This window comes from Papilio machaon, chromosome 7 (assembly GCF_912999745.1).
Source record: "Papilio machaon chromosome 7, ilPapMach1.1, whole genome shotgun sequence".
Taxonomy (NCBI): domain Eukaryota; kingdom Metazoa; phylum Arthropoda; class Insecta; order Lepidoptera; family Papilionidae; genus Papilio; species Papilio machaon.
The window spans coordinates 4,192,700-4,207,852 of NC_059992.1; the positions used below are offsets into that span (position 1 = coordinate 4,192,700).

A 15,153-nucleotide genomic window follows, 5' to 3' on the forward strand; every position below is an offset into this window, starting at 1 on the left:
CATAACTGTGAAAATAATTGACCTGTTAACGATAATGTAATCTACGTTCTGTCCGGGATCCGGGATGTTTACATAATTCATGTGGAAAGTTAGTATTATTTTCAATCATGTATGTCATCTTATATTATTAAACTGTAGACGATTACAATTGAGTTTAAACAATTTTCAAACCTTCCAAATATTAATCATCATCATCATCAGCTCACTATACGTCCCCACCGAGGGGCTCGGAGCCTACCCCAAGATAGGGGGTGACTAGGCCATAGTCAACCACGCTGGCCAAGTGCGGGTTGGTTGACTTCACACATATCATTGAATTTCTTCTCAGATATGTGCAGGTTGCATCACGATGTTTTCCTTCACCGTAAGAACGTCGGATAAATGTACATATGTAAATCGAAAATCGAAAAACACATTGGTACATGGCGGGATTCGAACCCAGAACCTGCAGATTGCAAGTCATGTGCTTAACCCCTGAGCCACCGACGCTCGAAATATTAATAAGTCGAATCAAAAATTTAGTAAATAATACCTTAGTGTTCCTGCTGCTCGATTGCGCCCTTTTCTTATAAAAAAAAAAAATAAATAATTAAAGCATCAGAAAGTCAATGTTTCTCATACTTGCATCATGTGAACTGATTTAGAATATCTTTTTCACATTAAAATTTGATATTAACTACATTGTTTGTACTACTTTCATTGAACGTCTCTTAAGACTCATCGATAACAGGAAAGTAAAAAACTTAACCGGTTCAAGCTGTGTTGCATAAGTAACTCACGAGAAATCTTTGGAGAAATCTCGTCTGTTATTAAACATACATAACTTTATGTAATCGCTTATTTTGAATTTAAGAACCATTTCTAATCATCTTTAAAAAAAAAAAGAAAATGCCCGTAACTTCGTTTCTATAGAATTACTGTAACCTAACCTAACTTTTTGATACATTATTGTTAGGTATTATACCTTTATCCCTTTTTTTCGAGGGAAAATCTTTAAAAGATACCCTACCTTCTGGGGGAAAGACAGTCTTATGTGAGATTTGACTTACTAAAACCCCCTCGGTGGCTATCCTGGGATCTCCCAAGGAACGCACGACAGTCCCATCTATCCTAATCCCAAAACTCTCTCAAATTGGTTCTGAGTTTTGATGTGCTAAATTATTTTTATTTATCAGAACCTCTGTTCATATTCTAATTACCTTAAAATGTATGTTAAAATCGTTAAAAAACAAACATAATTCCAAAAAATTTTGAACGCACACCTGAAAATTGTTCGTATAGTTGAAAAACATATGTGTATTTAAAAAGTAAACTAAATCTTAAAACATTGAGAATTTTAAAACATACTGAATGCTATAATTTTAATTCAATTTTAAGTATACTCATTTGGAACATTATGTTATACAGTGAAACTTGGTTAAGTGAGACCTGGATAAGTGAGAAACCTCCATAACTGGAACTCATGCTGAGGTCCCAACACTTTGGCACTGAATTACCTCTGTTAGTGGGACGAGGTAAACCTCGATATCTGGGATTTGTTCTTTCGATTTATCATCATAGTTACCTCTATAACTGAGACAGCAAGTAAATTTTATATGCATAAACCTCTGTAACTGAGATAACATTGTTTGTTTACTCATTCTTATTCTACCCACAAATTCCACACGTAATTCCAAGTACGTAAGTACAAATTTTGAGCTTCAATTACCTTCAGTTTTAGTTTCGCTTTACTATCATACAGATGTTTATTTGAAAAATGTCAAAACGAAAGCTACAATCGTTATCTCGTATAACTGAAATAACCTGTATTCTCACCTCTATTAATGGAACCCTCTGTAAATGAGACAGATATTTATCTATATCTGTATATCTGAGACACTGGGTAAGTGGAATACCTCTATAAGTGAAACGACATTGCAGGTCCCTTGATGTCTCACTTAACCAGGTTTCACTGTATAATGTTTTTAACGAAAGATACTCATATATACTGCTATAACTTATGGCAGTTTTTTTCCGTTGATACGCCTACAAATTTTAAGAGTTTTCAGTGAGCAATCATTTCCTAACTTCTTTCGAAAGTTATCCATGTTCGACTCCAAGCTTTGCAACTTATTACCGTAGTTCTCGTAGTCGTTTACTTCTTAAATTGATACATCCAAACACAATATCAAATTAACCTACATGTCATAACATCATGCGTGATATTTTTATGGAATTTCTAAATTATGAAAATAGCTTCAATAAACCGTAATTTTTCTATTCTTACTTTCACAGTAAAATATCAATAATAAGGCCTCATTTATCAAGAGGCTGTTAACCTTACTAATTATTATTTACAATTCTAATTTCACGCAGCGATATTAACAATTTAGATGCATTATTGCAGTATTGGAAATCGATTACTCTGTAATTAAATTGTTGCACACCCGTTTTTAGTATTGTACCTTGTTAACAACCTACTTCCTCCTGACTAATTTAACAAAACTTCGATTATGAACCTTTATTCTAAAACTAATTTATACGTGTTACACAACTAAGGCAGGTTACCGTATTCAAATGTTTAACTATGTTATTCAACGTTAGTTACACCATAAGCGGGAAACAAAATTCAATGAAGCTTATTTAAAAACGAAAGTGAAACGATTGTCTTTCAAAAACTTTCAAATTTTTTAATTGATTGACAAATTATTATATTAACTGCCTGAAAGTCGTTAAATGTAAAAGTATTCTTCATACTAATCCTACGCTAAGTGTCTCTTTTAAAGAACTTTAAGTGCAACAATAAGTTTTTTTTCTGAAGTAGTTCCTTATTCTAAAGAATGTGAAGCTCATTTACAGTAGTATTTAGAATAACTCCCACTCCAGTTGAACTTACTTGAAGTTAAGGCATAAACGACAGGTTAAGTTTCACAATATATTATGCAACTTACCTGCCATATATCGATATTTACTTTGAGTATATCACGTATAAATTACATCGATAAATAACAACTGTTGCATGGTGTGGGAAAGTGGCAAAACCGGCACGAATTCTATACTGGTGCATATGTTGAAATAGAATTAACTTAATCATAAATTGAATCGAAAGGTATGTGTCAGTCAAGAAGTCTCTCCGAGTGATTGTTAAATACGTCAGTTCTAATCTGAGTTGGCATATTATAAAGAGTATAAAAATTATTACAAATTACATTGAGACTTTGAACTCATTGTCGCATGCTTGGTCAAGTAAATCAATACAAATTTATATTAAAAAAATATTTTCATTTGCAACAGACCTATTAGAAGTGTAATAATACTGTGAATTTGTTTTCAATATCACAGAGACCTACCATGGAAATAATGTCACGGAAACACAGTAACAAATAATCATTGAGTTGTCAATGCATTCTAATAAAACCATATAAATTACTAGCTTTTGTCCTTTGGTTTCTCATACCTATAATGTACTAATATGCATTAAAATAACGGAATACGTTAAACGTGAAGTGAATTATATCCATCTATATTTCTTATTCTTCCGCAAAAATTTTATAATTTATTTTCTTTGGAAAAATATTCTTCAGAGCTAAAAGGAATATCAACATAGTATAAGCTTACGAATTTAACTGAATACGTAGACTTTATAAATATTAAAAAAACAAGTACTTTACTAAAAAATTACGATCGCAAATTAAATTATAATTTAATATGACAAAAGCAAAAGACAATTATTTTATACTTACCTCTTTTTACCTCCGCCCGTCCATCAAACTCAACAAGCGCATCTAATTATATGTCAAAAGCTGAATAGCGAATATCTTGACAATTAAAGTATAATAACATAAAATTGTGCAATCCCTAAGTCGTGATTGTGCAGAGCACAAATTGAAGGCATTATGTTATATAGGTTCCGCAAACGCGATGTGGAAATCAAGTAGTATGTCCGTTAATAAAACGCATGTGGACAACATGACAACTCGACTGTAACTCACGCCATTTGCATAAATAAATCGATTTTTAATATACCTATCCATGTTAATATCTTACCAGCTACTGCTTGCGACTTCGATTAATATTTTAACATTTTAAAACAGTATTTCATTCATTATTTGAGGGAAATACGTCCGTATGTCCATTGTTTTCGGGCGAGTGTTGAATGTAATTAATGTTTACCTAACAACATCCACCATAATCATTAGACTAACATCATTAGTTATTGCGGCTTCTGTTTTTTAGTCTAAATATATTCAACATTTTAGTGAATTAGTACCTGATTGATGACGTCTTTAAAAGTCCTTATAATAATTATTTTTATAAAAAAAAGCGACCAGATTATCGCCGTTGAATAATCAGTTGGATTTATCGAGCAAATCCTATTTAAAATTAATAGATCTATACCGTAACAATATGATGTAAGACTACGCAAAGCATCCATTGTCAATGGCATATTGACGGCCGTGCGTGGATTACATTATGACGTCAAAATGTCAACTGGCTTGATGCGTATGAAGTTTAGTATTCTATAGTCGATACCGTCTCGCGGTGCTAGTACAATCGTATGACAATATCTCGGAAGGCTTGTTAAGATAATCTGTTAGTGCCCTTCAATAAATGAAGAGAAAAAGAGCATAAATATTAATTAACGATATAATTTAATTATACGTTTGTGATCAGATGTCGAATAAGCGAAAGAAATCAACATTTTAGAAAGAATAAATAACGTAAATGGGTCAATTTCTTTAAAACCCACACCGTATCGTTGTATAATAATCAAATGTAAATGTACAATTAACTATAAAATAAAAAAATATATATATTGCATTCATATTCTTGCTGTAAAGATTAAATGTCATCATGAGATTTGAGATAATTGACAATGTCTTTATTTATATTGCGGTGGAAAACACTCAGATAATGGTGATAACCTAAAAATTAATGATAATTTTGCAGAATTCTCAGTAGCGTTTACAGGCGCTTAAAACTATGTTATAAATATCTAGATATTGTAAGAAACATATTCATATAAGGTTATAGTGACTTCGTCAACTCCTCATCCCCCAGGCGAGACAACCCGCCGTGATTTGCGCGATGTTTACTTGCCAAATTAGCGGGATAAAGATATAAAATTAGAAAACGATTCGCTTACACGGGTTAACTACGCGCGATGGCGAGATGTGCACCCGATGTTAACCCGACCGGGGCGACATTGCCTCGCCTGTGTCACCACGGTACCACTGTTTACCGGCACCGGTATTTCTAAATACCAAACAAAATAAATTTTCCTTTAATATATCTGCCGTGACCGCTTAGATAATGACGTAAATAATTTAATGTTGCATCACGGATATAATTAAATATGCATTCTTATTGTTAATAAATGCAAAATCAGCTCACGATTGACGTTGCACGTAAATTTGCACTAACAAATAGTTAGATTGCATTTTAATATGCATAGTATACATATACTAAGAAATAAAAATACGTACAGCATAGTCCGTAAGCAATGTTTATGCGAATAATATTCAACTACTGTTGCAACAAATATTAATTCTCAATATGTACTGAATTTACACGAATCAACAGTGGTAGACGCCAGCAACAACAACATCTGTTGCACGAATTGGCCGGCTCATCCGGTAATATGCCACAACTACACAGACAGTCGTGAAGTGGAAGCAATTCCGCGTTTCGTCTGATTAGTGTGGCACCGGTTCCCTAATTTTAGTCCTCTTTCCCTTCTCACCCTTTTCTTATAAGGAACGGATGGGAAGGGGAAGTGGATTTGACTGCTCTTTTTGTGCGTCCCCTGCTCTGTTGATTAAAGCTAGGAAACGCATCTGCAATTGCGGTTGTCTATGGGTAACGGTCTCTTCGCTATTCAGGCGTATTCATGTGGCTACTTGCACGTTTGCCATCTTATGATATAAAAAAACGAAAACTACTGACATGAAATCCGAATGATCATATTTCCTAAAATTTAATACAAATTTAAAACAAGTTTAATAAAATAAAAGTCACATGAAAAGGTATGACATTCTCAGTCCCGACAGACAGATAACATGTTTAATGCGAAGTTTTCGTTAGTGCGAACTCGAAATTAGAATAATATTAATTACAATGATAAAGTTCACATCAGTTGTGCGTTATTGATACATTCGCCAATCATTAAAATGAATTTAAAACAGTGAACTACGAAATAAATACTTATCCATTTATTAATACTAATTTTAAAGAATTAACAATTTCTTATTGGCCTGTAGGTAACAGAGACATGTTTAACATCTTTTAAAGTTTTTTTACAATGAGAAATGTATGACACAAGATCCACCTCTTTTTTCATAAAGAACCCAAGCACATCCTACGCGGAGTGAGCGGATGCTTCAAGCCAGGCGAGCTGACGGCCATCATGGGCCCCTCAGGCGCCGGCAAGACCACGCTGCTCAACATCCTTGCGGGTTACTCGTAAGTGAACAATTTACTTTCAAATAGTAAATTTTTTATCAATTTAAAATAGATGAATATTCGAAAATACTTTAAAGTACTCATACTCAGAAGGGGATAATTGATCTAATTTAATATTATGAAGCGCAAGTTCAGATAGACGGATGTTTGTTAGAAGGTGTCTCCAGAATGCAGCATAGACTTAGGACATATTACGTAAGAACACATAGACTGCTATTTAAGTTTTTACTATTACTACTTAATAATTAAGGGTCGCGGGCGAAACTCACTACTATCTTAGAGAACTACCTTTATAAAGCCATTACCGCTTTCTACAAATTTATACATCTAAATGTAAAATATCGTAACTAGGTTCGTTGTATTTTCAGAACAAAAGGTGCGAAAGGCGAAATAAAGGTCAACGGTGCGCCGACATGCGCCTCGCATTCAACGAGTCGCGGCGGCGCGAGATACATTCGCCAGCACGATGACCTCCGAGTCCATCTGACCGTGTACGAGTCCATGGCTCTAGCAGCTGCGCTTAAGCTGGCCGACTTTACCGCGCACGAGAGGAAGGAGAAAGTAAGAGAAAGCTAGATCACTCATCTACAGACAAGATGTACTCAAATTGCACAAGTTTTATGCATTTTTTCCGTGTTTCATTTTTGTCTATTATACATATTACAAAGCCAAACCTAAGGTTAATGCACATTATAAATATAAGCATAAACGCGACAGAAAATTGTATTACTAAGTAATGAAAATCAAAGACTGAACATTTGTTGAGTTATACAAATACAATAATATTCAGGTCAAAAGTTAATTTCGATGATTTCGCTCTGCATTGCACCATACTTTCTTAATGCCACATGCATATCATTAATATTTGAAAGAAATTATTTCGAAAATTATTATTTCCAACTTAATTAATTTATGTATGCAAAAAAAATTATTATCATGGTCGGTAAGGTGGATTAAAAGAAATTTGACATTTGCAACCGATAGATGACGCTGTCAAAAGTTCCAAGAAGTTTTAATTACTTAAATAACCACACTTACCTAAGAACTGTCTCAAGGAATCACCAGTATGTATTAATTAGGTTTACGAAATTCTGGCGCTTTTGGGCCTGAGTGGAGCTGCGCGAACCATGTGTCGCGACCTATCCGGGGGACAAAAGCGAAGGCTAGCTGTCTCTCTGGAGCTAATCTCTGATCCCTCGTTGTTGTTCCTTGACGAGCCTACCACGTAAGTAATCATAGTTATTCAGTACAATGGAAATAACTTAAGTACATTAAAGTTACTAGCTAGAAGTCTACTGCGACACCGAGAGTTTGGACTTTAGCATTTATTTAGCGAAGATTTCTCTTATTAAATTTACACTAATGGACTTCTATGGTGCCCGTAGCTAAACATTTAAACTAATATAAGATTCATGTAATCCTTTGTTTTTATACAAGTGTGTTAGAAAGTTATTAGAAGACCTCTGCCTTCGCCCGCAAGTAGGAGCTTAAGTGTTATTTATTACAATTCCAACTGGTCAGATTGTTTGCAGTTTATCGGAATCAAACATTATCATGCTTTATGTTAAATCGATGTAGCGATTGTCTTTATGGAATGTCAACCCGGTATTTCCACTCGGTCTTTTAGAGTATTACTTCCAGAAAATTGGATATAAATAACACAACATATAATCACTCATTCATACCCATAACCTTGAAGTGTAGCCAGAATTATACATTTCAATATAACCTTTCATTTTTTATGTTTTCCTTTGAATTTTAAATCATAAGGAAAAATCTTCGCAGTGGAGTTCACTTTATAGTGGAATCTTTGAGCTACTCGGTAATGCAGTGTAAATTATTGAAAATAAAGACATAGAAAAGCATAAAGGACAAAATTGTATTAATTAAATAACAATAACTTCATACTTATTATTAATATACTCATAGTCTGCTTCCAAAGCTTTCTTATTAATGGCGTAGTCTGACTCGGGGACCTTTCGGGATCCTCGGTGATTATTAGGAAAGACGCTAAGTTCAAAAAGCATTCTACTATATTATAAGTGACAATATATTTTTGAATATTTAACAGGGGCTTAGATTCTTCAGCATCGGCGTCCCTGATAACATTATTGAACGGTCTGGCACGAGGCGGCAGGACTTTGATCGCCACGATACACCAACCGTCAGCACTGCTCTTTGAAAAGATTGACTCCGTGTACTGTCTAGCGAACGGCAGGACTTTGTATTCGGGACCGAGGCAACATCTCTTGCCTGCATTGTCCAGTGCTGGACTCAGGTGTCCGGCTTACCATAATCCTGCTGATTTCTGTGAGTAATTTACATAAATTCATAATTATTATGTGAAAGTATGGACGTATTGTGTGTGGGTATGTATGGGTATGTGAATAAGAAGGGATTGAACTCTGATATGACGGCAGACAGAAATGTATAAAAAGTAGTACAGTAGTTAAGGTCAATAGATACTCTCTTCGATATTACCATAAGTATTTGTTACTTACTGTTAGTTAGCATTATCCTTGGATATTACATAATATATCATATAACTTAAAACGCTACCGATTTAATTAAGTCATGATTGTATTGTGATTTAAATATAATTTTCCGTGAATGACTTGTTGTTATTATTCCAAATAGATTTCTGAGAATTTACTCAACTAAACACCTCATAAACAATACAAATGATACGAGTTTGCGTCATAACTATGATTAACTCTTTTTTTAATTATTTCATCTTTCAGGAGTTTTTGTTGAATAAAATTGTTATGTGAATATTTTTGGAATTTTCATACAATGGTTGTTGAACATTAAAAAGTTTAAATTATGTATGATATTATACTAATCAGATAATAGTGCACTGTAAATTCAAGGCCGTAGCAGTAAATACTATCCAAAACTACTTGTAAAATCTGTTAGCAAAAATTGAATAATGGGTTTTAAATTTTACAAGTAAAATCAGTTACGAATATTTTACCCGATATTTATAACATGGGTCAAATCAAAAGACTTACTTACGTTCCCATATATTAATTAGGCAGCCAAAATAACTAGCAAAAAAAATTATTGAATTTGAAAATAATCATTAAATCATTATAAAATAAAGAATTGTAAAAAAGACCAACTTTGAACAAAAACAGACATTGTTCACATTAAAGTGAGTGATTACAGGGCTGGATTCATCGCGTTACCTATCGCCCATAGTGCAAGTGTCTAAAACTAGTCGGTGCCAAAATTGTCAATACTATTAAGATGCAACTAATTTAAATGTTTGTTTTTTTCAGTAATGGAAGTAGCATCTGGTGAATACGAAGTGGACCTCGTGAAAGTTGCAAAAACTGTAACATATTATAAACCAGAACCCATTGCCGAAGCTAGTTTAGAAGAGTCTGCACACATGAGTAAGTCTTTGGACCAGTTCATTAATTATTAAATAGGACTAGTTCATTGATTATTAATAATTAATATAAATAAATACTAATCTAATATATAAAATTCTCGTGTCGGGGTGTTTGTGGTTAAACTCCTCCGAAACGGCTTGACCGATTCTCATGAAATTTTGTGAGGATATTGAGTAGGTCTGAGAATCTATTAGTATAGTACATCTATTTTTCATACCCCCCCCCCATTTAGTTTTTTTACTGCGCGTGGACGGAGTCGCGGGCGACAGCTAGTATTATTATATATTTATTAAACAGGGACAGCTCAAAATTCGATATTTTTATTAAACTTCGTTGTTGGTCATTTTAAATATTTTTTGCTGTACGATCCTAACATTTTTTTATCACTTAACTTATCTTTCGCATTTATAATACTATTAATAGTAATGGTAAGATATATTTATTGTAGGCTTAAACAAGGAACTCAAGCAAAAACCTTTACAAAGCAACGCGAAGTATCAACGGAGTTACTCTAAAAATATTTATAGACCGTCTGGAAATTTTCGTCAGACCTGGATTTTACTTTATAGAAACTATTTGATGACGACAAGAAATTACGTGAGTATGAATATCATTTACAATATTTTAATTTGCTCCTTGAATCGTCAAAGCGTTCTCAAAAAAAAGTAGTTTGTTATTCGAATCTTTTGTCAATGTTGAGATTACCTATGAAAAAACCTGAAGGTGGATGGTGTAACTCTGAAAACAGTACTTCGAATATTATATTAAATATTAATTATTAAATTAACTATTTATTATTACTTAAGATATTAAATTATATACATATTAATATTAAGCTATTCTAGACATTTAACTTTAATTAAAACTAAGACATGGAACTAAATTATCAGTACAAATGTATGAAATATATACCTATATATACGTTCGGAAACAGTTATTGATTTGTAAGAAACCCTTTTTTCTCGATATTTTTCCATCAATGAAGGCAGGTCTCTAAAGTATTATCCTATTATGAGTGCTTTTGCAAGGTTACCTCAATGGAAGCTCGAATAAAATAAACACGTGTTCCGTTTAACTTGAAGTTACATGCACGTTTTACATTGTTAATTTTCCGTAAAGCTGTCAATTGACTGATTACCACGGGTAACATGAGATCGTATAATACGATAAACACATTAGCATACGTGCAATTTTTCAATACACTTTGCACTCTGTGAAAATATCAATTACACTGCTATATAAGTAGAAACATAAGTATCAGTGACATATATTTTATGCCAACATATGACTGTCACCTGTTGGCATAAAATGTAATTTGTAAATTACAACGAACCCTTTTTTGTTCCAGTCCTTGTTCATGTACAGAGTGGCGGCACACGTGGTCATAGCGCTTATCTTTGGTTATTTGTACTTCGGGGTCGGCAGCGAAGCGAGCAGTGTACTCGGGAACTATGTCTACTTGTATGGATCTATGCTACTCGTTGTTTACACTGGAAAGATGTCCGTGACACTATCGTGTAAGTATACTGTGTGATATGTTTAAAGGAAATAAATATTGTAGTAGCCATATATCTAAATCATAACTAATATTATAAATTCACAATTCTAATTGATCTGAAAAACTCGTTTAAAACATCAACAAAATATCTCAATGTCCTACTTCGTTTTAATAGCAAATGTATAAGATTTGAACTTTGCAGAAATAAAACTATCAGGCTGATGTAATTTAATATGAACGAACTTTTAGACAACATAAATTAAGTTTAAAATCTTTTTTTTTTTTCAGTTCCGCTTGAAATGGATATATTAAAAGGAGAATATTTCAATCGATGGTATAACCTGGGACCGTACATATTTTCAATATTAGCTGTTGAATTACCATTTCAGGTAAAATTCACGTGTTTTCAATTTTTATTTAAATCATATACACTTTAATACACTTCTTGTAAGCTAGCAATTGTACCTTACTAAGTGGAAATAATTTGTCTCTATTTGTTTTCAGATGATCTCTTGTGTGTCATACGTAGTACTGTCGTATTGGCTGACAGACAATCCTCTGGAGCCCACACGGGCGACATTGTTCCTTGCCACTATCGTAGCTACATCACTTTGTGCGCAAGCATGGGGATATTTCATTGGTTCAACTACACCCACCAAGGTTACTTATTTTTCATTCCATTTTAATGCCTTTCTGTCAGTAATATCGGCAGTAATTTCTTAAAAATATCTGTCCACGGTATCATTCATACAAATAAATTGCATCACTTTTATTCAGATTGCAGTATTCATTGGGCCAGTACTAGCGTGTTTGTTCTCCGTTTTCGGCTTCTGTCTGGCGCTGTCGGACACCCCGTATCCGTTCCGCTGGCTGCACCACATCTCCTACTTCAGAGCCGGTTTCCACGTTGCCGTTCATTCCGTCTATGGCTTTAATAGGACAAAGATTCATTGTGCAAAAGGTGATTGTATTATTTTTATTAAGTAAAACTTTTATTTAACTTTAAAGAAATAAAAGATATAGTTGGATGACAATTAAAAAGATAAAATTGTAAATAGGAATTCGTTGTTAGCTAATATCTCAACATATGTATGATTTTTATCTTTCAGAATATTGTCACTACATAACACCGAGCAAGTTTTTAGTTGAAATGGACATGGCGCACGTAGACGTGGGTGGCAACATGGCGCTCGTATTGTCCACAACAGTTCTCATGCACCTGCTCACATGCGGCGCCCTCTGGTATCGACTAAATAAAAGATGAAATACATCACGTTAATTTCTTACAAGATCTGCATTAAATGTGACTGAATTATTAGTATAAAGAACAATGTAGTGGTGTTAGTTTATTTTAATGAAATCTAGGTTTAAGTAGAGAAATTTTATTGCCTTAGATTAGTTTATTTCGGAGACTTTTTAAATGAATTTCATTACTCAATACATTTTAATCCTATTGACTTTTTGATAGAATCAAATATTTTATATTATGCACAATAATTGACGCTGGTGTCGTTAAAATTGTAGAAGACCAGATTTATTGGTGTGAAAAGGAGTATACCTATTAAAATTGTTATTAATAAAAATGATTTCAACAAAAAATGTAAAAGAAAAAGACACTGATTGGAATATACTTATCAAAAGACATTGATAACCGATATTTCTTTTTTGTTTTTTTAAACTCTCTTAAAATGTAAAAGTTGACAGAAATACGATTTACATATTACATGACACAAAAGGCAATATTTGACGAATTTGATTAACAGAAAATTTTTATTACACATTTTCAAACCATTAAATAAATAAATAAATACATTTTAGGCGATTTCGTTGACATATTTTAGAAAAGGGTTTAATTCTAGTTATACCAGAGAAGTAAAAAATATATTGCTTAATTAAAACTGTTATATTATGTTAAATAAATATGTTTTATTAGAATAACAAAAAGTTAAGGCGTATGTAAAACTACAATATTTTGGAAACAGTTAGAACGGACTACCCAGTTAAAAGTGTGAGAACAGAGTATTTAAAGATGAGTTTTCACTGACAGGATTGACAAATTATTTTTGAACAGGTTTTTGCAGTGAAAACTCACGGTCTTATATTTTTAATCCATATGACATAGATATTAAAATATGCTTTATATCCAGTTATTTAATAGGTGCTAATAAATAATTTTGTAGACAAATTTTAAGTATTATTTAAGTTAATTTTAAAGCGTAAGTTTCGCGAGTTATTAAAAATAAACAAGTACTTATTCAAGAAAAATAAATAACTTGATATAAACCAAAGTTAAAGGCTTCTTGAAAGTCAAACAAAGTATTGTTGTTTGCACTTTCTAAGTAAATACACATTGTAATACATAGTTGTTGTTTTTTTATTACTTTTATATATAAAATAAAAATAAAATAAGCCTTTATTGCTGTTTAACAAAGATACCTACACTTAATCTCTAAAATATTAAACATAGAACTTAACTTTTATATAGATGTTACTTAAAGATCTAAAGACAAAGAATAAAACATTTGGAAAATAATTGTCTCTCTCATCTCATACCAAAGGTTAAGAAATATTTTGCTACTAATCTATTTTCTTTAAGTATTTTGTGGAAATTGTGAGATAAATAAAGTAAAACTTATGAATTTTGTCGTAAAAGATTATTAAGTTTCAGATCTGATTTCGGAAAACACTGTTTTAATGGTATTGCTAAGGAAAAACTTTGAAGAAAATTCTCTAGTACTCAACTATGCCTCATACTAAGCCCTAATATATTTTCATTTTTTAATATAGTCTTAAACGTGTCATCGTGTTTTATTTTGCCCATTGCTTTAAACATTTAACAACAGATAGTGCTGAAAGAATAAGATCTTAAAAGACCCTGTAAATAAAGTTGTTAGTAAATTAAGTTAGAAATTAAGTATCTTACCCGTTTGAATAAAGATTCCTGGAGTTGTGTTTTATTACCTGCAAATAAAATAAACAAATAAACAAGTAGTTAAAAAATATAGGTTTTCTAACCTATATTTTATAACCTATATTTATTAGATCGGGAATCCCACCCGAATAGGAATAAAAGAAGATGAACGCTAGAATGAAACAGTATAAAGAATGAAAGTGCTAGAACTGTAATGAATGTGAATAGCAGACATAGGCTCTGACCACCATGTTAGAGGTAGATAGAAAAAAAAACAGATAGTGTGTGTGGTTTAATAATTCAAATCTCGTTGACTAATCACAAATTCAGGCAAATATTAAAACTAAAACAGATACAAATGCTTAAAGCATATGAAATCAAAAAGGGGAGACAGCGACATAATAACTTCGTAATAGTGTTTAGCCGACTTTAAAAAGAAGGAGTTTATCAATTCGAATGTTTTTTTTTTTCAAGTAAGAAATAGCAAAAATCTATCTAAAATAATCTGTAATTAATGCATATAAACAAGAAACGTTGCTTGATAAACTTGTTATGTATTTAAATATCATGAACAAATAGTGGTAGTTGAAATAACTTTTATATCAAAAATATTATGTTATATTTACGATTTTGACGTTATAAAAGGTTATATACTGAGAATAAGAGTAGTGACAGCGGAGATCTCACTTGTTTCCTCTCCTATAGTTAAACAAGGATTTCTGAGCCGGTGAGAGAAAAGTATCTTACGAGACTTTTTTGACATGGACAGGAGGGCGCTAGTGGGCTATCATAACTTAGTATGACTTATGCCCAAGGGGTGAGATGTTAAATTGCTGCATATATATTCTAATAGCAGCTTCTTATTTCTGCATACATTAATATTTTTTAATACAATATTACAAAGA

The 15,153-nt window shown here is 32.4% G+C and overlaps 1 protein-coding gene across 1 annotated transcript in view; it reads left to right on the forward strand.

Annotated features, from left to right (window-relative positions):
* Positions 1-12,767, forward strand: part of LOC106715070 (ATP-binding cassette sub-family G member 1) — a 28,861-nt gene extending 16,094 nt beyond the window's left edge. Inside the window, exons 3-13 of the mRNA XM_014508281.2 lie at positions 6,324-6,441; positions 6,810-7,002; positions 7,521-7,666; positions 8,513-8,751; positions 9,723-9,839; positions 10,288-10,436; positions 11,188-11,356; positions 11,626-11,726; positions 11,842-11,997; positions 12,115-12,298; positions 12,447-12,767. Coding sequence (XP_014363767.2) covers positions 6,324-6,441; positions 6,810-7,002; positions 7,521-7,666; positions 8,513-8,751; positions 9,723-9,839; positions 10,288-10,436; positions 11,188-11,356; positions 11,626-11,726; positions 11,842-11,997; positions 12,115-12,298; positions 12,447-12,601 — 1,727 coding nt within the window. The 3' untranslated portion in view covers positions 12,602-12,767. The remainder of the gene's footprint in view (positions 1-6,323; positions 6,442-6,809; positions 7,003-7,520; positions 7,667-8,512; positions 8,752-9,722; positions 9,840-10,287; positions 10,437-11,187; positions 11,357-11,625; positions 11,727-11,841; positions 11,998-12,114; positions 12,299-12,446) is intronic.
* Positions 12,768-15,153: the final 2,386 nt, after the last annotated feature.